A 22,713-nucleotide genomic window follows, 5' to 3' on the forward strand; every position below is an offset into this window, starting at 1 on the left:
TCACAATTGATAACTTTTCAATAAAATCAATCAAACCTATTTATAATAACAAATCCATTAATATCTCACGTCATGAAGTTCAGTTCTAATATTATCCTATAACACTCCATTTCTATAAAAGAAAAAAAGAAAAACAATAATAAAAGAAAAATAGGTGAACATCAATTCAAAAAATAATCTCCATCAATTTTTATTCAGGTACCCTTTTTTGCCTGATACCTGAGTACCTGAAAATCGTGAAAGCAGTTTCATGCTTTTAATTTACAACCGAAACATCACTTAATATTATTAAACCCAAACACAACAACAAATTCATAATAGATAGATCTTAGAACTCCTCTCTCTGAGCCCAATCTTGAAATATATAGGTTTAACATTTATATCAACAACTCTCATCCAACCAAGTTTGCCGGTCTGTAAGAAGCAACGAAAACAACAACAACCCAAAAAAAAAAGAAATAAGCTACAACCCAAGCTCTGCCCTATAATAATATAATTGATCAGCGGTAGAATTTTACTTGTTTTGCTAAAGATCGAACAACGATCAATAAGACATCCAGAAGATACGATTCGAGTATACCTATCCAATGTTGTTATACCTGCGAAGTTGGGTTCTAAGACGAAATCCGCAGCGGATCATATAAAAGCCCACACCTGGATTCCAACATCATCAGTTGCTTTTGGTATCTTCTTCTGTTAACATAATGTTTAAAATTTTCGTGTGCGTTTTGGTTTTGGCAGCAGCCGTAAGTGCTGACTACGACTTCAAAGATTCTGAATTCAGTAAGATTCTCTTGTGTCCCATTTGAACCTTTCTAACGACTTTGATTCTTTACCTAGATGAACTGCTATTGGATGATTTCCAATTGGGTTTGGAGGATGATGAAGTATTGAGATTCAGACGTGGTGCTGAAGTTGCTGCAGCAGCTTCCGAGCAAAAAGAATGTACCCGTGAGAAGAACAAGAAGGACAAGGATTGCTTCTGTTGCAATGGCAGCAAAGCTGATCCAGCCCATGTTGAGGTCATGAAGGAGGTCAAGAAGGAGTGTATTGCCCAAATTCGTGGTGCTAGTGGTATGTTTATAAATGTATAGAATAATTTGTTCATAAACTACATGAGTTTCCATTCCTTCGAATAGCTCCTAGTTACGATCCCTTCGATTGTGAACAGATGAAACTCTTGAAGGAACAAAGCGTCTGCACTGCCGAATGCATTGCCAAGAGATTCAATTTGGTGGACGAACATGGTGACATGAAACGTGAATCAGTTTTGGTGAATCTTCGTGCTAAAATTGGTGACAATAATGTCTGGAAGTCAGAAGCTGTTGAAGGATTTGTCGACAAGTGTTTGGCTGAATTGAAGGCATCCAAGGAGAAGTCAGCAGAAGCAGCAGCAGCTTTGAAGAAGGAATCACAACCAATTGAAAAAGAGAGCCGCGATGAGAAGGTTGGATGCAATCCATGCCCATTGGAATTCTCACACTGTATCTGGAGGGAGGTTGTTCAGGGATGTCCAGCTGAGTCTCAGATCGATAGTGGAAAATGCAAGAAGATCCGAGAGGGTTTGGCCAAGGGTGATAAGTCATTCTTGAACAAGCATTTCCTCCATCATTTCTCCGCCCACAGTGAAGATAAGAAAAGTTGGGAATAATTTCTTTATTCCAAAAAATTTATGATTGACATAATTTTTGATTAACCACTCTTTAGGACCTGACTTGGAATAATAAAAGAATCTTTTTTTTTTAATTAAATTTTATTATTTTGTACTTTATGGAAACTTAGGTTTATTAAGAAACTTGGTTAATTTTTAAAAAGTTTCTTATAAAATTTTTGTGAGTGCGAAGTATCACCTTTGGTCAAACGTTCTCTGATCATCTGGCATTTTTTGGTATCCATCTGTGACTCCACCGGACAACCTTCTACGAGTTTCTTCCAAATACAATGATGGTATTCCAACGGTAAAGGATTACAAGATGGCTTATCATTATTTGACTTTTCATTGCCTACAGTTTTCAATTCATTTAGGCAACCGTCAACGTAAGTCTCCATCATTTTGGCATTCCATCGACCTTCTCCAACAAGTGTGCTCAGGGTGTGATTTAGCAATGCATCACGCTTAAACGCCCCACTGTCATCAAGTAAATCCAATTTCTTGACTATGCACTCTGCGGCACAAACAGTTTTCTCTCTCATAGCTTGAATTCCCTCACAGGTAAGTGGATCATAGCTGAAGCCAACATCTGAAAACAAGTTACACAAAAATAAGTGTCGGCAAAGAAATTCCAATTGAAGTTCATTAACTTCTTTTCTTGGCTTACCAGCATCTGGATCTCCGCGGATTTCAGCGAAACACTTCTTTTTCGCCTCTCTTGCCTTCTTAAGTCCTTCAGATTTCTTTGGTTTTTGACCACGACAACAGTGAACATCGAACTTGTCTTCTTTTGGTTGCTCTTCTTGACATTCACATGCGGTATTATCGGTGGCACTTCGTCGGTATCGCAGTGTTATGTCTTTTATTTCCGTTGTTATGTCTTGGAAGAGCATTTCATCTTCAAGAAAAAATGCAGTGTTGTTAATTGTCAAGCCAATTGTCATCCACTTAACGCTTACTAAAGTCGGGATCATGAAAGTCATAATTAGCTGTAACTAAGGTTATAATGAAAAATGAAAAACAAAAACTAAGCTTCAACATAATGAAAATGATTGAGGAAGGTTAAACGTTACGGAGAAAGGTTTAAAGCGAGACTACTATTGGCTATGATTGGATTATTTGCTTTTATATTGCAACTGAACTGACCAGTTGGTTGGTGATTATTTTTGCATTTATGACAATGTAATTTATACTCATGCCTTAATTTGTTGTTCTAAAGCGTGTTTTTCATTTACGAGTATAAGAATTAAAATTAGCTATTTTTATCTTGGAAGGTGTCGGTCGGTAAATTTTTACAAAAACACCGACACCTATCAGTGAAATGTCTAAAATGAGAATTACAAAAGAAGGACAAGGTGCTTCCACATCTAAACAATATTTAAAAAACAACCAAAGCCTTTTCTATATCGTTCCAAAATTGAACAATGACAATTTCGAAGACGGTAAATATTAAAAGACTTAACACATTGCTGATACGTTAAGCATTGAGCCTCAAAACTGGGAGTTGTCAGCTGTCAAAATGATTTTTCCTCAAAGCTTCTAGTTCATTGCTTTAGTTTTGGTACACCCGTTATTTAAAATAGAAACGTTTGTGCTATAGGAAGGGGAGTTTCATTTACAATTTATATGCATTCTGTAAGACTTGTTTTCCGTAGAGTCGTAGGTCGGTATACTTACTTCGTTTTTCTTATTAAATACATTAAAAGTACAATATTATTAATGCAAATGGGTTTTTACTTATCTTCTAGCAAACAAATACTAGTTATGGAAATGTTCGTAAACATTTCAAATAAAAATGTATTTTCGGTTTAATGAAGATTGAGGTGCTTTGAACTTCAAACCTACAACAAGCTTCAAGTTCAAGTTTCAAGATTTATTTTAGCAAAATACATTACTGTCAAAATCAAATTGAATGCATTTCAAACTTAAAAAGAACATTTTATTTTTAAATGTTGATGTTTTTTTTACTACTTCTCTTTAGTTCCAGGAAAAGTAAAAGTGAAACAGTTTAAAGAAAAAATGATTTTATCTCCAAAACAATTGCATGGAATGAAAAGTGTTTTTGACATCTGGTAAAATTTTGGGAACAAAACAAAAACCGAAAAAAAAAACATTGTTAAAGTTGGTAAAAATTAATTTTCGACTCAAATATGTTTTCAAAAATTTGGGATAGAGCTCCAAATTAATTGTATCTTATAAGAAATGTTGTTTTCAACATTCCGAAAAGCTTTGAGATAAATCAAATTGACGCGGCAGATTAAAAAGAAAATAAAAACCAACAAAAAAGTATTACTAAAAGTTAGCAGACATTCATTTTCTACCCAAATGTCTTTTCAAAAATTTGAGATAGTGGCTCCAAATTAATTTTATCTTAAAAAAATAATGTTTTCAACATTCGGTGAAATTTTTGAAAAATAAAATTGACAATTTTCTTAAGAAAAATTCAAAGGTTAAACAAAATTAACAAAAGTTGGTAAAAATTAATTTTCGACTCAAATATCTTTTCCAAACTTTGAGACATTGGCTTTATTTTAATTTTGTCAGTTTTTTTACTAAAAAAAACCTAAAAAAAAAACATTACTGAAAATTCTTAAAAATTGATTTTCGACTAAATATCTTTTCAAAAATTAAAAACATTGGCTTCAAACTTATTTTATCCCCTAGAGAATATTGTTTTCGACATTCAGTACATTTTGGATAGAAATCCAACAATCAATTTTTTCATAAGAAATTAAAATCTACAAATAATAGTACGCAAATGTTACTATGGTAAAAATTGGTTAACGATTAAAAATCTCGTTAAAAAAATAGTTTAAATTTTTGTTCCTACTGTTCCTGTTTCAAAACTATACATATTTTTGAAAGATTTCATTCCAATTTATCATCTATTACCTAATGCTAATTTATGTTTCACTTCTTAAGTAGTTTTCTTGTTCAATTGAAAATCAAGTTGTGGCCGTCCATTTTTTTACCTAAGCAATCATATTCCTTTGTAATAATCTACGGTGGATTGCATAAGCTTTAATGGTTTGGTGTTGCATACAACTTTGCTGAACAGCCATTCTACGTCTGTACAACAAAAAGCAAAGAAATACAAAATATTTTCACTTTGTAAGTAATTTGATATACATTTTTGGCCTGGCATGATTTAGTGACCAATTTCTGTCACCAAACCATAATATTTTGTGATGAGTAAATTTCTCACTAATGCCTTGTTCGGTTTTCAAGGGATTTATTGTCCTAAAAGGCAAACATTCAACCAATATCCTGACACTTTTAATGTCAGCTGAGTTTTACAGGTGTCAAAGAGAATCAGTGTTAATTTGAAACAATGATACGTATTACCATTTATTTTATGTGTAACTTTGTTCGTACGAATTATAATTCACAATTGTAAAAAATGCCATTAAAGAAAAAGTTGTCATCTTTGTACCTTAGCAATCTAAATAAAATGCACGACTGGGTCGCACGAACTTGCTCCTGTATACTACGAGTATGTTTAAAAAAGTACTTATATAAGATTTAAAAATATACCTGTAAATTAAGTTTGTCTTCAAAGATATAAATGCCATTATGTAAAATTGTACATAATGAAAACCATAGTACTCTCATGAGCAGAAACTTTTAGGGCGACCAGATGCATAGTCGTTGGCGTGGCTTTAGTATCGAAAGTGGAGAAATTCAGCGGGAGCGAGAGAAAAATATTATTTCCATTCCCATAAGCAGCCAGCAGAATAAGGGAGATAATTAATTTTCGACCCAAAAAGTCTACACAATTTCCTTCATTCTACTTGAGTCTATCCTTGTATATATTTTCACATAAAGAGCTTCCATATGAAGGTTGATGAATTTGTTTTTGTTTTATTTATATCAATGCACTTTATATAAAAACAAAATGGCTTAATATTGTATCTAATAAGGGGATGAAACAAACTTTTGCATGCTTACGTCAGCTGTTTAGGATCTCTTACCGATATTTGTTTTTATTTACATTCATAAATCTGCTTTTACTTCGGTACGATCTTTGTATATGAAAAATGGTTTGTATTATGTATAAGGCTACGATGCGATTCAAAGCTTTTTTCCTTTAGATAGAGCTTTATTGTAATTTCATATTAAAAGAATCAGGATGGAAAATAAATAAGATAAGAAAGAGGCAGACCATGAATGTTTAAATTGTAAGGCGATCGCCTATTGGTTGTGTAGTTAGGTAGCAGGTCGATGTCTAAAACGAATAAAGAATAGTTCATTGGCGTTCTTAGCTTTATGCAGATAGATAGATAAGGACATGTTTATGATGATAATGAAGGAATGTTATTGGTAGCTAAAAGGTACATACTACATTCCTTCTTTACTATAAGTTTTCAGCGCTAACATGAAGTTTTTACGTTCAGTTTATTTATTTTGTTAAAGTTTAAAAAAATAACAAGCATACGAACAGGTGCAAGAAATTGCTATTCATGTGTTGTTTAAGGTTTGAGCGTTTTGGATTTCAGTTATGAAGTGACACGTAAGCAGTAGTTGTAGAAGTTGTACGTAATACCTTTATAAGTAGGTATAATGTGTATACGTTGAAAAAGTGATTCTAATAGAAAATACATATACTCTTTCTGGCCCGTTTCTTTAACTTGTACTAAGTATTTATTCTTTTATATAGGCGAAGGCAAGTAAATAATATGTAAAACAACCTTATTCGTAAAAAATAATATTTTAAAATCACATATACAAAGTTACCAAGATATTACTTCTTAATAGACACTTTAAAATAGATTGTTGATTAAATATATCATATTCGTTAATCCGATACAGTTGCACTACATGGGCGGCCATTGTTGGTATTTACAATAATTTTAATTATAAAAATACATAAATACATATGTACCAAATGCACTAATTTGGATAAAAGCTAGGAATGTAATTACAATTTTGTCAAAATAATGCGCTCTTTCGGGCTCATGCACAGTTAAAATATTTAAAAAAAAAATTATTTTAATATTCAAAATTTCGCCCGAAAAATAAGTTTGTCTTCAAAAATTTAAATGGCATTTTATAAATAAAAAAACCCTTGATTTTTCAAATTTTTTGTATGAAAATCGTTAGAGCGGTTTTTTTTTAAATTAATTTTTTATATATAAAATTTTTCAATTTTGTTCTAAAAATATTTTTGGTACGCAGTTGCTTAGAGATTGTTAATATACGCTATACGTTTGAATTCCGTAAAAAAATGTTGATTCGTTTTTGAGATATCGAATTTTGAAAAAATAAAATTCAATATTTTTTTAAAAATCCAAACAATAAAAAATTGCACTTTTGATAATTAAATATTGTTAAAGCAATATAAGAGCTTATACAGAAAAAAAATTATTGAAATCGGTTAATAAATTACTGAAAAAATTAAAAAACAAAATAACGGTTCTATGAGCGGTACCTTTCCTGAGCAATACAAAAATTTGTTTTTCTTATTAAAAGAAGCCAAGTTAGAAAATAAAATTTTAGAGAAAATTTAAAGAAAATCTATCGGTTTGTTTTTGAGAAAATTCGAATTTTCGTTTTTTGCCCAAAAATATTGTATGGTGGCCACTGTTAGTTTTGATCTTAAAAAAAAAATGAAAAAAACGCCTAACGCGAATCTGCTCAAAACCTTAACTTCGAAGTTTGAACTCAATCGACCCAATGGTTCAGGCTGTAGGAGCGTGGACAGACAGACAAAACCGACCGGACGGAATCGCGGGACCCACTTTTTTCGACTTGTCTACCATCGTAATATCATGTTTGATTAAAATCTCGAGTTCGAAATTTTGCACGAATGCAAAACTTGCCATATAGTTCCTATATGTCGCAAGTAAAAAAGAGGCTAAAATGTGACCCACTCTGAAAACTGCCCATCCCTTCTGCTGATTTGTCTTGCTTAAAAGTTTGTAGGTTTTCGTGTTGGGTAAAAGTTGTTAGTTGAATTATTCTTACACATTTTTAAATTACCAACAATATTTTTCATATAAAGAAATAGTTTAGTTTGAAATCCAGTTTTGTTAAATAGATTTTTAGTCGAAAAAATTTTAACCAATTACAGTAGCATTTCTTAAATTTTTACAAATAAGAAGAATGAAATTAATTTGAGAGATATCAAAAACCGAACATCAATTTTTACCAAATTTGCCTAATATTTTTTGTAGATTTTATTTTTAATGAAAAAACGAAGAAATATAAAGAGTTTGAAGACAATGTTTTTTAATTTTTGTAAAGCTATTTGAGTCGAAAGTACATTTTTACCAAGATTAATACATTTTTTTGTTTAGGTTTTTATTTTTTGTAAAAAAAACTGTCAATATTTTTAAAAAGATAAAAGAAGTCTAAAGCCTCAATTTCAAGTTTTTGAATCGATATTCAATTTTTACCAACTTTAAGTAATGTTTTTTTTAGATTTTTGTTTTTATAAAAAAAAACCGTCAATTCAATTTTTCTCAAAATTTTACCAGATGTTAAAAACGTTATTTTTAGCTGCACAAAATTATTTTGGAGATAAAATCATTTTGTATTTGTAAAATTTTCGAGGAAACAAATATTTTTTTCAGATTTTTTAATTTGTAAAAAAACAGTTAGTTGGATTTTTTTCAAAAAATATATTTGTTTGGAATCACGTTACAATATATAAAATTTTATTCAAGTCTTTAGCACGCACAGACATCTTTCTAAAAATCTTTTATTTCGATCCTAGGAACCTTGAAACGTCGATAAATGGCAACAAGTTCAATTTGACAAATCGGACCCATTACAATAACTTCCAATCTGAGGTAAAAAGGTTAACATGTTGGTCAACCTTAAATATCTCACGAACCAATAACGTAAGAGATTTGAATTGTATATCATATATTGTAATGTGATACCAAACAAGTATTTTTTTGGAAGAAATCAAACTAACGGTTTTTTTATAAATCAAAAATCTAAAAAAAATTGTCACATCGAAAATTTTACGAATAAAAAATGGTTAAACATCTTTTCAAAAACTAAGAAATATTTCTTCCAGCTTATTTTATCTTATAAAAAATATTGTTTTCAACATTCCGAAATTTTTTTTAGAAAAATCGAATAGACAAAAAATTTGAAAAAAATAAAAACCTTAACAAATAAATTAATAAAAGTTGGTAAACGTGGATTTTCGACGCAAATATCATTCGAATATTAATGTCAACATTCAGTAATATTTTGAGAAACATCGAATTGACAGTTTTTTTTACAAATAATAAAAACGTTAAAAGTTAAAAAAATTTATAAAAATTGATTTTCGACTCAAATTTTTTTCCAATAATTAAACATATTGGCTTTAAATTTATTTTATCTCACAGAAAATATTTTTTTCGACATAAATTTTTATGAAAAAAATAAAATCTACAAAAAATAGTACCTAAATTTTGTAAAAATTGATGTTCGGTTCTTGATATCTCATGAATAATAAAATAAATAAATTGACTTTAAATTAATTTCAATCATCTAACTTGTATATTTTTGTATACAAAATAAAAACTTTTAAGAAATGCTACTTAAATTGGTAAACATTTATTTTCGACTAAAAATCTTTTTAACAAAACTGGATTTTAAATCTAAACTATTTCTTAATATGAAGAATATTGTTGGTTATTTAATTTTAAATTTTTAACTTCCCATAGGAAGTAATTGCAATGGGTCCGATTTGTCAAACTGAAAATTTAGACATTTCTCGACGTTTCAAGATCCCTAGAGTCGAAATAAAAGATTTTTAGAAAGATGTCTGTGCGTGCGTGTGTACAGATAAAAAGGCAGAAAGATGCAGAAAGGGCTCTCAAGAAAATTGCGTGGGCGGTTTTTTTTACCATAGCAGTTTGAAAAAAGGTGAAAATTTTTGTCAACCCTAAATATCCTACGAACCAGTGACGCTAGAGACTTGAATTAAATTTTATATAATATATTGTAACGTGATATCAAAGAAGTATATTTTTTGGAAAAAATCCATTAAACGGTTTTTTTTAATAAATCAAAAAAACTGAAAAAAAAATTTGTCACCGCCAAAATTTTAGGACTTAAATATAATTTCATCTCCAAAACAAATGTGTGCAACAAATAATAATGTTTTTGACATCTGACAAAATTTTGAGAAAAATCGAATTCACATGTTTTTTTTTTATAAAAAATAAAAATCTAAACAAAATTTACTCAAAGCTGGTAAACATTGAATATCGATTCAAATATCTTTTCAAAAACTTGAAATTAAGGCTCCAAACTTATTTTATCTTATGAGAAATATTGTTTTCAACATTCTGAAAAACATTGAGAAAAATCGAATTGAAAGTTTTTTTTACAAAAAATTAAAAACCAAAAAAAATTTAACAAAATTGGTAAAAAATGATTTTCGACTCAAATATCTTTTCAAAAATTCGAGATAATAGCTTCTAACTAACTTTTACTTATAAGAAATATTATTTTTAAGATTAAGACAATTTTGGGAAAAATCGAATTAACGTTTTTGAACAAGAAATTAAAAACCTAAACAAAATGTAACTAAAGTTGGTAAAAATTGATTTTCGACTCAAATATCTTTTCAAAAACTTAAAATATTGGCTTCAAACTAGTTTTATCTTATAAGAAATATTGGTTTTAACATTCTACAAAATTTTGAAAAAAAAATCGAATAGACAGTTCTTGTATAAAAATAAAACCGGAAAAAAAATTAACAAAAAATGTTGGTAGAAAATGATTTTCAACTCAAATATCTTTTCAAAAATTCGAGATAATAGCTTCTTACTGATTTTTACTAATAAGAAATATTGTTTTTTAACATTAAGACAATTATGGGAAAAATCGAATAGACAGTTTTATTACAAAAAATAAAAACCTAAAAAAAAATGTATAAAAGTTGTTAAAAATTGATTTTCGACTCAAATATCTTTTCAAAAATTTGAAATATTGGCTTCAAACTAGTTTTATCTTATAAGAAATATTGTTTACAACATACGGTAAAATTTTGAAAAAAATCGAATGAAAAGTTTTTGTACAAAAAATAAAACTCTAAAAATAAACAATACTATAACTTGGTAAAAATTTACTTTCGACTCAAATAACTTTTCAAAAATGAAAACTATTAGCTTCAAACTTATTTTATTTTCCAGACAATACTGTTTTCGATATTCAGTAATTTTTATATAAAAATCCAACAGTCCGTTTTTTCATAATAAATAAAATCTACAAAAAATAGTACGCAAATTTGGTAAAAATTGATACAAGTAGATTTAGACAAACTTTTAAGCAAGATAATTCGACGATTATAAGCGTGAGTCGCATCCCAGCCTTTTTTTTATTTATATTACTATTGAAATTTAATATCAATTTATATTTTTCAAATTTTTGAAGTACGTCAAGCTTTAAAATTTTAATCAAAGGTTTTCTAAAAAATATTTACTTTAAACAATGGATCAAATATTGCAATTTTAAAAAGCTTATTTTGCATTATGAATAAGTATTTATAACAAAGTGTGAAGCTGGTATTAAAACAAGAACAAATATCCAAATTTAACCACAATTTGGAAAGATTATTAAAATCTAACCCCAGAAGAATAAAAATGCTTTGATGAATAAGTCTAGTTGCTGGAAGTAGCCTCCATATACCAATTATTTGGACAAGTGATTGTGGTGTTTGTTGGAAAATACCATAACAGTTAGAAAAATAACAATTTACTGATAAAGGACAAATAATCCAACCAACAGTTTTACAAATACAGCATATTTCTCTCAACATAAAAGTCCAATTGGAATTATTGTGAAAGATAGAAATCATAACATAGAAAACTGTATGTGGTTTCATTTCTGATGAAGAGACAATGCTACTGAACACGCTATGGCACGTGTTAGAGCAATAAAGCTCACCTTGATTGCCCATAATCAAGTTTTTGAAGTACTTTCTGAGTAATTACTCGATAGATTTGTCAAAACTGTAACCTACTCCTTGAATTCTCAAAATAAAATTATTTATTTTGCTTTCATGCGAAATTTTATGTACTCGTATTTTTGAGATATTGCTTTTATTTGCTTTATAAAGAAGACATTTTTTTTCATCATAAAAACACATAAAATACAGACATTTTGGTTTATTTACCAACATACGTTTGGGTTTTAAAAAAAATAAAAACGAAAGGAATTTGATGAGCTCTCAAGATGTGAAAACTTCCCAAAAGTAAGCAATTCATCAAAATTTTGTACAAACAATGACCGCACTAACTAAGTAGAATTTTAATAAACACCACACATCATATTATCATTTTATCTTGCAAACATACTCCCAGGTCGTAGGTCATGGGTCATAAAAATAAAAGCGAAGGATGATGATTTATAGCCTCTAGCTAGTGAAAATTATTTACCTCTTGATATAATATGCATAATAAAGCTTTTCTGACCTTTTTTCTATAACTTATATAAACAAGAAACGACCCAAACCAAAACCCAAAGTCAAAATGTGTATAAAGTGGAATGGTACTAAAATTTTACGCATGTTTTGTTGCTTTATTTTATAAAATAACCATAAATAAAATAGGATAGGAGTTGCAAATTTTATATATGCATTGTTTAGGTACATAATTTAGCAGGATATTCTCTCTGGTGTTAATGATGAGTATCGACCCAGAAAATTAGCAAATCCTTGTTTTATTTATTTATCCCCCAAAGGATAGGATACCAAATCAAATAAAAAGATCCTAACACCTCCTGTGTATAGAAAATATAGGTTCTTATAGAGAATCTATACCGCATCGATGCTCTAAACAAAATTTAAGGATACATATAAAACATATAGAGATATGTGCTGTACATCAATTTACAATTCAATAGATTTTGAAGGTACTCGACCGCAAATATATTTTGTTTTAATAAATTCGCTCCTTGAAATTTATATTCAACAATTTTATGTATTTTTGGTGGGCTGCATAAACGATAGTGGATAGTGTTAAGCTTTTCATTGAGATTTATGATAGTTTTATTGTTGATCGAATATATTGTTATATGTTTTATTTCTAAGCTTTCAATATTCATGTGATTTTTTTGATAAGTCACTGAATGCTCACGTTTCCTGAAGGATTTTTAAAACGAATCTTACCATTTCATGAAATAAATATGTTTGTAAGCTGTAGGTACCTATGTATGTTGCAAGTATTGCAATGGTAAGAAATTTCGACCTCGAGATTTTATACAGACAAAACCTTACAATGGTAGAGAAGTGGAAAAAGTGGGTCCCCCCATTCTGTCCGTCGACTATTGGGTCGATTGATATAAAAGACTATTTTGGTTCGTGAGATATTAAGGGTAAACCAAAATGTTCACCTCTTTTTTTTAAATTGCTATGGATAAAAAAACCAATCACTTAATTTGTTTGAGAGTCTTTTCTGAACCTTTCCGCATTATTATCTGTATTACAAAATTAAGTTGAAGTCGATGTCTTGACTGGTCCTTGAGCTATGGACGACACGAGAAAACGTCGCGAACGTACGGACGTACGTACAAACAAACGCACAGAAATCTTTGAAATGAAATGAAACGTCGAGAAATGACAAATTTAAACTTTAATACTAATATAAATATAAATATAAATATAAATATAAATATAAATATAAATATAAATATAAATATAAATATAAATATAAATATAAATATAAATATAAATATAAATATAAATATAAATATAAATATAAATATAAATATAAATATAAATATAAATAATAAGCATATAAATTGGTTGGCGCAACAGTCCGTTGAGAACTAGGGGCCAAGTGACTTACAACTCTCAACCATTCCTGTGTGCGAGTAATGTTGTCAGGAATGGAGGGGACCTACAGTTTATATGCCGAATCCGAACGGCTAATTTGAGAAAGCACTTTTCATGACAAGAGTTACTCTTGGAGAATTTGTCAATTCCTCGCAAGAGGCAGTATCCGTGAAAAGACTTAAGATGGCATAGGCAGTGATTTTTTTTTTGTTTTAAATTCATTTTTATTAATTCAATCTTAAACCTTTCTTAAAGCTAGACAAAAATTCATAAAACTAGCCTCATTAACTTTAACTTACAACTAACTTAATGGTCCCATACGGACACTCTAAGTTAAACAATAATACTTAATTTTAATGCATTTCGGCCCTGAGATCTATTTTACTGTAATTCATTTTATTTTTTTTTTGTATATATTATTTGTTTTTTTTTTTTTGTTTTGTGCCACCATGACTTTTCTCTTTAAAACCTAAACTCTTAAACTATAAAACAAGTATTTAATCCGGCCAAGGCTTAAAACCCCATCCCGACTATCACCTATATCAAGGGGAAATTGAAACCACCAAAACTGGTTCTCCTGCTTCACCTCATCAGCTCGGTCCCGTTCGGACTCAGCCCTACTGAACCGAAGGAGCTCTGCTCCGCCTTGTGCCATGACGACCCGATTGTACAGGAGTCACCTATCCACGGTTCTTCGTCTGACGTGGTAGATTAGCGGAACGGCCAATCTATCCTGTATCAGACCGCATATATATAAAAAGATGAATTCTTCTGGTGGAATGAAGTCGCTCAAGCGTGCACTTTCAAAATACCCGTCGTTCGGATAGAACGCCCCGAAAATTAAATTGTTGTTCGAAGACATAGCTCTTACAATGTGACCTCGAACGAGTTTTATCACAAAATTGTCAATTCTGTTGATTCGAGCCCCGTTGTACTGGACCTAGTTGGAATAGTAATGCATGTAAGAAGATTCGGCAGTCCGATAAAAGGCGGTACAGCGTCGTAAACACTGCCGCTTGAACAACCGAAACTTCTCCATCGGGGAAGGGGCAACGTTGAACCACACAAGACAACCATAAACGATCATCGGCCGTATGAGGGCCATGTAGCAGATTACCTACACTCTGGGGTCAAGCTGGCTTTGTAAAACAGCAGCCGTTTCGCCAGAGCGAAGGCTCCTCTGGTCCTGGTCAGAACAGTTTTTATATGTCTGTCGTAATATAAATACTGATCTAACCAGATACCGAGGTACTTCACTACACTTTTGCTCGCTAATGGCTGCTCGTGAAGATCAACGACCATGACCATTTTGAGCCTATTCTTGCACCTATCCCTGGGAGTCCGGAACAGAATTGTCTCCGACTGACTACTGGACATTTATTTTCAGTTTCCAGTCGTCGCAATATCGCTGAATCTTGTCGAAATCACGCTGCAAGAGAATTTTAATAAAATCTCAACCTTTCGGACCGTTCTGTACGCAACAAGATCGTCGGCGTACGCAATTGCCTTTGTAAGACTACCTATCAGATCGCTGGTGTAAATCCTGAAGAGAATCGGCGAATTCACCGCTCCCTGTTGAAAACCATTTTTAATTAAGAATGTTGTGATAGAAGTTACATTATCAATTTTGACAACAAACTTCCTACCGTTAAGTATATCATAAAGTATTGCTAATGCCAAGCCTGCTCAGTTTTAGGCAAGGACCCTCTAACCATACGGTGTAGAGGCCTTTTTCAAATCAACCAGAGCAGCTTGTATCATGACCCGCTTTGCAGTCCGCAGCTCATTTAGTCAGAGCCCTATTGATGATCTTCTCGAAAAATTTCCTGATACTCAAAAAAAGGCTTATCGAACGAAAATTTGACGTCCTTTCTCATTTTCAGGAAAGGATGAACCACAGCGGTCTTCCAATTATTAAAGAGTGTGGTGTAAATGTCAACTGCCTCCATCGGTAAATGTCTAAGTACAACGTTGGATATACCGTCGACACCGTCTGACTTTTTGTTTTTAATTGAATTGAAGATGAGCTTGAGCTAAAACTTCGTCACTATCAAGGGACTTGGTCCTGTTTACTCGGCGATTATGGCATTTGCAAAATATGAAACTGCGGTTCTTAGATCGCCATTGCGTCATATCATTTCGAAGGTAAAAGTGATAAAGTAGGGCTCTGTTGCTGGAAGCAGCCTTCAGCGCCTCCACTTTTTCCTTCGGATCTTCAATTATATAAAAGTCATCGTCAAAGATGGCTTTTTTTGGATCTATTTGCGCTGTCATGAGTACGTCTCTGTTCTCTTCAGTTCTTTGGAGTTTCAGACACGGGAGGTCATTATCGTTTTTTTTTAATGAAAATCATGTTGCTTTTGGGGAACATCCTAGGGTCACTGGAATTAATTGACCGGATCTTGCGGTCCCAGTACTTTTTAATCGATATTCTGTAGTTCTCCTTAATCAACAGATTGGCATTTTTTATTGACGACTTCAGCGTCCTAACCTTCAAGTCGTGTGGATCTGTAAGTCGTCTTGTCAGTAAGTCATCCTTGTGCCTACGTAGTGCTTCAATCGTCGCGTTTCTGTAAGCGTCCATTTGGTCCGTTTTATTGTTTCGTCCATCTGTTGTAAATGTTGGTCAATTTCTGTATTTGTCAGGTTTCTGTTGTTTGGTTGAGCTATGTTTATCATACGAAGTTCTCTCGATAGGGCGTTGGTGAAACGAGGCCAACGCATCTTACTGTAGTTGTAAGAGTACGTTGCAACGTATTCCTCCAACGCCACGCGTTCGTTCGGAATCTGCATTACAGAAGCCAGTCCGCAGTGATCACTGTCGTACTCGACTGTCTGTAAGCAGTTTTGAGGGTGATTACCCACTTTGTCTTTAACTTTTAGTCTGGTATCGTACAGGAAAAGATCCAGAAAGGAGCCGCTTCTTGGATACGATGGCCTTTCAGTAGCCAGCAGGTCGACGCCATATTCAACGCTGTAAAGATTCATCAAATTAAAAAATGGTAACCTCTGGGATTATATGTTGATTTCCCCAATCTTCATATTTTGTTTTCAAATCACCGGCCAAGATGAAATAGTTTTCTTCCATTGATTTTGAGTTTGAAGTTATTATATTACACGTACATTACTAAAATCTCATTCATATTTCAAACTTTTGTTAATTATGTCTAAATCATTTAAATATCTAGATAATAATTTCTTAACTGACCTAAATAACCAAAAATGTTCATGAATTTCGATTTATAATATTTACAGAATAAACATCTATGTACATACTGGATGATTGATTGCTATTCGTTCTACATCCGCACACATGTATAATGGTAAAAATATGCAAAACATTTTAAAGTCCTTTTGGGTGTACTTTAAATTAACCTACATTCCTTGCTACTAAAACTATGTCAAGCAAAGTTTGTGTAGACATTTTAGAGTTCAAATATGTATAAAAGCTATGAGTAAGTAATTCCCAGATGAAATTAATCAAACTTTATGAATTGTCTATGCGAATCTTAGGGGACACACTAGAAATTCTTAAATATTATAAATTTGTGAAAAAACAGGGCTGGCAAACCCATAGTTGAATGAATTGAGAATTGTATTGTGAAATGAACAACTAAAATACATAATTAATACAATTTGGTAACTTATTGGATTAAAAACCAGATTCAAAAATCAGGTAAAACGTTAGGATGTAGAAATGGAATTAATGAAACATGATGTTTAAGCCAGTTTCTACGAAAAAGTCAATCATTTTATAGCAATCAAATCGTAAATTTTTCTAACCTAATAATAAGAAAATAAAACAAAAAATAACCTTTGTGCACAATCTTTATTTTCTTATAATTCACAACAGTTACACTTCACAAACTTTAAGGTTGAAAGAAATGATCTCAGCCAGCTCAATTTATAACAGAGCTCGGAACACTTTTTCAGTGCTTGCAACTGAATTCGGAAGAGAACTTCTATCTCATGGCCGGTAATTTAAATGCCAAAGCATGCAGATTAGGGAAATCAAATTCAATGGATTGTCCAGTACAATGCCGAGTATATGTTTGACCTGTTGGCTACTGATAGACCATCATTTCCAAGGAGCGGTGCATATCTGGATCTTTTGCTAATGCTGTGGGTCAAAGACCAAGAAACTGTTTACGCACGAATAGCGTGTGAGTCTTAGTATAATTGTAAGAGTGCACCGCCATGTACTCCTCCAACTCCACAAGCTCGTTTGGAAGCCGTATTACGGTGGCCAGTCCCAACCGTACGGTTGGGAATTGTGGAGTTGGAGGAGTACATGGCGGTGCACTCTTACAATTATACTAAGACTCACACGCTATTCAAAAACGCTTTAGCGAGGGAACTTTGGTCTAGAAACATATTCCCACCAATCGACAGGAATTTGACAAATACCGAAATTGACGGATATTTACAACAAATGGATGCAACAAACCAACGAACCATGGAAAGAGCTATACCGAAATACAAGGAACCAGACACTACCAACTTGTACCGTAACGCGACTACAGATGCACTGCCTAGACGCAAAAGTAGACTTCTGACAAGGCTTAAACGTTTGTACCGGAGGTTTATTGACCCAAACAATCTGGAGGTTAGGACATTGAAGTCGTCGATAAAAAACGTAAACAAATTGATCAATTAGAACTATTGAGTAAACATAAATTTGTACTGGAACAAGAGAATTCGAGCCGTCAATTCTAGTGACCCCAGTATGTTTCCGCAAATTAACAAAATCTTTAGTAGGAATGATCAGAATGACCTTCCTTGTCTTAAGCTTCAGAGGACGACAAAAAACATAGACGTACTTCTGACAGCGGGAGTAGATCCAGGAGACGCGGCCGCCGTCTTGGACGATGACTTCTTTTTTGTCGAAGATCCACAGGATCTTCAATCACGACCAGGAGAATAGAGCCCTGCAGCACCACTTCTACCTGCGTAACGACATAACGCAGTGGCGATGCGGGAACTTCGGTTTTACCAGGTACAATGACGAAAACTTGGCAAATGCCATCATCGCCGAGCAAAACGGGACTAATAGCCTATTAGTCACGAAGATAGAGCTCCAGTTCATCTTCAATTTATTTAAGAAAAAGAAGTTACCAGGGGTCGATGGTATATCCAACATTGTACTACGACATTTACCTCAATAAGCTGTGGACTCTGTTTAACACCGTTCTGAATAATGCATATTATCCGGTCCATTTTAAAATAGCTGTGTTACATCCTCTCCCGAAAACGGGAAAGGGCAACTCCAATCCGGCGAATCTCCGATCGATAAGTCTTCTGCCAAGTATCAGTAAGGTATTCGAGAAGGTTATACATAGAAGTCTGTTCAAGTGGGCTGAGAACAACAAAATAATTCCGGATAATCAGTTCGGCTTTAAGGCCGAACATGACACTATTCATGCTACGTCTAAGCTTGTTCCTGATATCCTGACTTTGTATGATTAGAGGGTCTGTATCTAAAGTTAAACATACTTGTCATAGTAAACCGCTGTTGTATATGCTTTATAACATACTTAATGGTAGACGGTTTATTGGTAATGTAACATCTACCACAATCTTTGATTTTAAAAATGGTCTTCAACAGGGAGCGGTTAACTCGCCGATCTTATTCAGCATTTACACCAGTGATCGGATAGCAAGTCTGACTCAGGCAATAGCGTACGCCGACGACCTAATTGCGTACAGAACAGCCCCAAAAATTGAGGTTATCAAGACACTTTTTCAGGGTGACTTCCACAAGATTTAACAATATTGCGATGACTGGAAGTTAATAATCAACTTTCAGAAAATCGAGACTAATCTGTTCAGGACGATCGCCGCTGTATGGAGCCTCAAGGGATACAAGAAAAAACTGGAAAAAGCTAGTGATCGTTGGACCAAATCGACAGACACTGGTAAATAAAAGTGTAGTAAGGTACCTTGGCATCTAGTTGGATCAGTACTAGTATTTCGACAAAAATATGAGTGCTGCTCTGGCAAGAGCTAAGGGAACCTTTGCTCTTACAAAACGGTTGTTTTTCAGCAGCCATCTGAACAGCAGGGTGAAGGTGATTTGCTACATGGCCCTTATCCGGTCAATGATTGCCTATAGACCCCCGGTATGGTTCTACGTTGCCCCATCTCAAATGGCAAAAATTCGGTTGTTTGAGAGACAATGTCTACGACTTTGGCTTGGACTACGCAGAACACCAGAGTCGGAGTACAAACATTGCTACTCCAACCAGGTTCTATACAACAGAGCCAACATAAACAGAATAGATAATTTCTTGCTGAAGCTTGGTAGGGGTCACATTGCGAGAGCGATGTCATCTACTAACAGCTTAACTTTTGGGGCTTACTACCCCAACAATGAGTAATACGAAAGTGCACGTTTAAGGGGCAACATTTCACCCGAAGCTTTTCTCTATTTAGACAATCGAGGATAGGGAGGCTTTTCAGCTAACCTACCACGTTAGCCGTAAAACTATAGATAGGCGACTTCTTTACAGTCGAGACGTCCTCGCACTGGACGAAGCCGAGTGCCTTCGGTTCAATAGGACGGCTTTCAATATTTACCTAAGAGGGTTTGGCAGGAGAACCAGATTTGATGGCTTCAAATTAAGAATGTCATTTTAAGTTGTTTAGGGCGTTTGTAATTTAAGTATAATGGGTTTCGGTTTTCTTTTTTTATTTAGTTTTATATAAAATAAAAAACAATGTCAAAGATACCAAGTTTTTTTTTAATAAATTTTCTTGGTTTTAGATTAAGTTCTCGTTATTTATCATTAAAATTGTTCTTAGGCCAAAAAGCAGTTGTAATAAGATAATGGATTATCTTAGAGCATCCGCATTGCAAGATTTTTTTAAGTTAACGAAATGTACGCTAGTTTTATTAAGAATTTTTGTCTAGCTTTAAGATTGTTTTAAGATTTTTAAAACATAAAAACAAAATAAAAACATTATTAATCTGTTATTTTATACCTATAGTATAAAATTAAAGAAATATACTGTGATGACAAACAATATCGGGGAATTGACAGGTATAGAGACATTTCTTGTGTATTAGATAACAATTTTATCGCTTTAATAGAAAAATGTTTATTCTTTAATTGGTATAAACTTGACTGGGGTAGGTAGGTAGGTAGAAATGGCGATCTTAAGGCAACCTAGCTTGAGATCCAATTAGCTCTGTAGTGCGCCGTTTTGATACATACCAAAAACGCGTTTGACCATTGATTGAAAGGGATAGATTGATAGAGAAGCTTCATAGCGATTATGTTAGAGCCATTTTCTCGCATTGAGAAAAAAGATTAGGTTTCTAATCTTTGTCTCAGATAGCTCATCAAGTTCGTGCTTTTCCAAAGTAATTCATTCTAGTGTTTGCCAAAGCAGGACATTTGCAGAGGAAATGGATTATCGTTTCACTTTCTCTTTGGTCACTACAACTACGTCAACAGGTGTTGTACGAGATACCCAACTTCTCCGCATAAACTCCTATAGGCCAATGTTTGATACAACCGCAACAATCCTGGTTTTGTCTTGCCTTGGCTTGCATAGAAGATCGTTCGTACGGGTTTTATTATAGGTGGGCCATATCTTCCTGGATATAATGAAGTTGGTTAAATTTCTCCACCTTCGGTTTGATTCAGTTTGGTAGATAGAAAAGATTTTACCCTTCGTAGCACCATGGGGAATGTTAACCATTTCCGCAAGAGAGATTTGAAGGGCCGATCCTTGCCTGGCTAGCTCGTCAGCTAGTTCATTTCCCACGATACCACTATGGCCCGGAACCCATATCAGGGTGACACCGAGGTTAATATTCAGGCTTGCAAGCTCATCGTGACATTGCTGGACCAATTTAGATGATGATATGGCCGAGTTGATGGCTTTGACAGCTGCCTGACTGTCTGTAAAGATAGCCGCATTTCGGTTTTGGTTTGGGTTTTGTTTAAGTATCTTACATGCCTCCCTTATTGCCAGCAGTTCACCCTAAAAAACGCTAGGAAAGTCAGGAAGCCTAAAGGATTTAGCTATATTTAGGGACTCAGAAAAGATCACAGAACAACACCGGACTCCATCTTTGAGCCGTCAGTAAAAACCTATCGACACGATGTCATCCTCCCAATCTTCTCTCGATGGGAAAATAACCTTAAGACCCTTACTAAGGCTCAAAGTTGGAGTGCAGTAGTCAGTGTCTACCAAGATAATATCTGAGGGAATCAATTATGTTGTGTTGCTGTGACCATAAGGTTTTGACAAACAACTGTTTGATTCCTTCAGCCTAATAGCGATTGGTAGAAGATCCAAAATAAAGTTTAAGGCGTCCGTCGGGCAAGTACGCATGGCCCCTGTGGTGCCCACGCAAGCTGTTCTCTGAACCTTCTTTAGCTTATCAATATTATTGGCTTTGCTAAGAGCAGGCCAACACACAATCGAACCATAATTTAAGATTCTACGTACTACGGCTGTGTACGTCCATAAAATCATCTTCGACTCAAGTCCGAAGTTTTTGCCGAAAGTTTTGCTGCAGGCGTAGAAGGCAACACCGGTCTTCTTAACCCGTACTTCAATATTTAGTTTCCAGTTTAGTTTAGGGTCGAGTATAACTCCCAAATGTTTTGCACTGGAAGACAATGATAGGATTTGACCGTTGAGTCGAGGTAGCGTGAAGGGCGGTACTTTAGTTTTGGTGGTAAAGAGCAACAGTTCAGTTTTACTTTGGTTAACTCCTAGTCCACAACTCGTGGCCCAGCTGTTAACTTTCTTCAGAGCTGACTCCGTGATTTCACTAATCACAGAGGTGTATTTTCCTGACACCAATAGCACCAAATCATCGCATAAGCTATTGCCTTTACTCCACATCTCCATACAACAACTATTTCAGAGGGGGTAAATTGCATGATCTTGGAGGACACGAGGAAGGTCCATCAAATATTCGAAGCAGCCAAAACAAATATTTTAGTGATAAATTTGCTCGATATGCAAACGTTGTTTAGAAATATGTCCATATATTATGAATTTCTAAACCAAACTTGACCTTAATCAAGTGACAGCTGTCAAATAGACATCCAGATTGAAAACTACACGTCTAAATGACCATTCGTAAGTACATAGATACCTTAAGAAAGAAAAAAAAAGTGATAGTTATGACCCACCCTGTATTTTCACATACATATTTATGAATTTTTAAGAAAATACAAAAACATAAAGGTTGGCTACCTCTGCCTCATCCTTATACAAAGTAATAGAGGAAGGAAATTGTCGCCATCTTTTCGTAGGA

The 22,713-nt window shown here is 33.3% G+C and overlaps 2 protein-coding genes across 2 annotated transcripts; one reads left to right on the forward strand and one right to left on the reverse strand.

Moving 5' to 3' along the window:
• Positions 1 to 624: 624 nt before the first annotated feature.
• LOC129942186 (uncharacterized) lies at positions 625 to 1,744 on the forward strand. Its single transcript, XM_056051030.1, has 3 exons — positions 625 to 783; positions 841 to 1,074; positions 1,140 to 1,744. Exons 1-3 carry the CDS (start codon positions 705 to 707, stop codon positions 1,649 to 1,651), a joined length of 825 nt encoding a protein of 274 aa, XP_055907005.1. The 5' UTR covers positions 625 to 704; the 3' UTR covers positions 1,652 to 1,744.
• LOC129942187 (uncharacterized) lies at positions 1,735 to 2,768 on the reverse strand. Its single transcript, XM_056051031.1, has 3 exons — positions 2,611 to 2,768; positions 2,319 to 2,549; positions 1,735 to 2,240 (listed from the first exon to the last, which is right to left on the reverse strand). The coding sequence occupies exons 1-3, from the start codon at positions 2,690 to 2,692 to the stop codon at positions 1,801 to 1,803; spliced, it is 753 nt and encodes a 250-aa protein (XP_055907006.1). The 5' UTR covers positions 2,693 to 2,768; the 3' UTR covers positions 1,735 to 1,800.
• Positions 2,769 to 22,713: the final 19,945 nt, after the last annotated feature.

This window comes from Eupeodes corollae, chromosome 1 (genome assembly GCF_945859685.1).
Source record: "Eupeodes corollae chromosome 1, idEupCoro1.1, whole genome shotgun sequence".
Taxonomy (NCBI): Eukaryota; Metazoa; Arthropoda; class Insecta; order Diptera; family Syrphidae; genus Eupeodes; species Eupeodes corollae.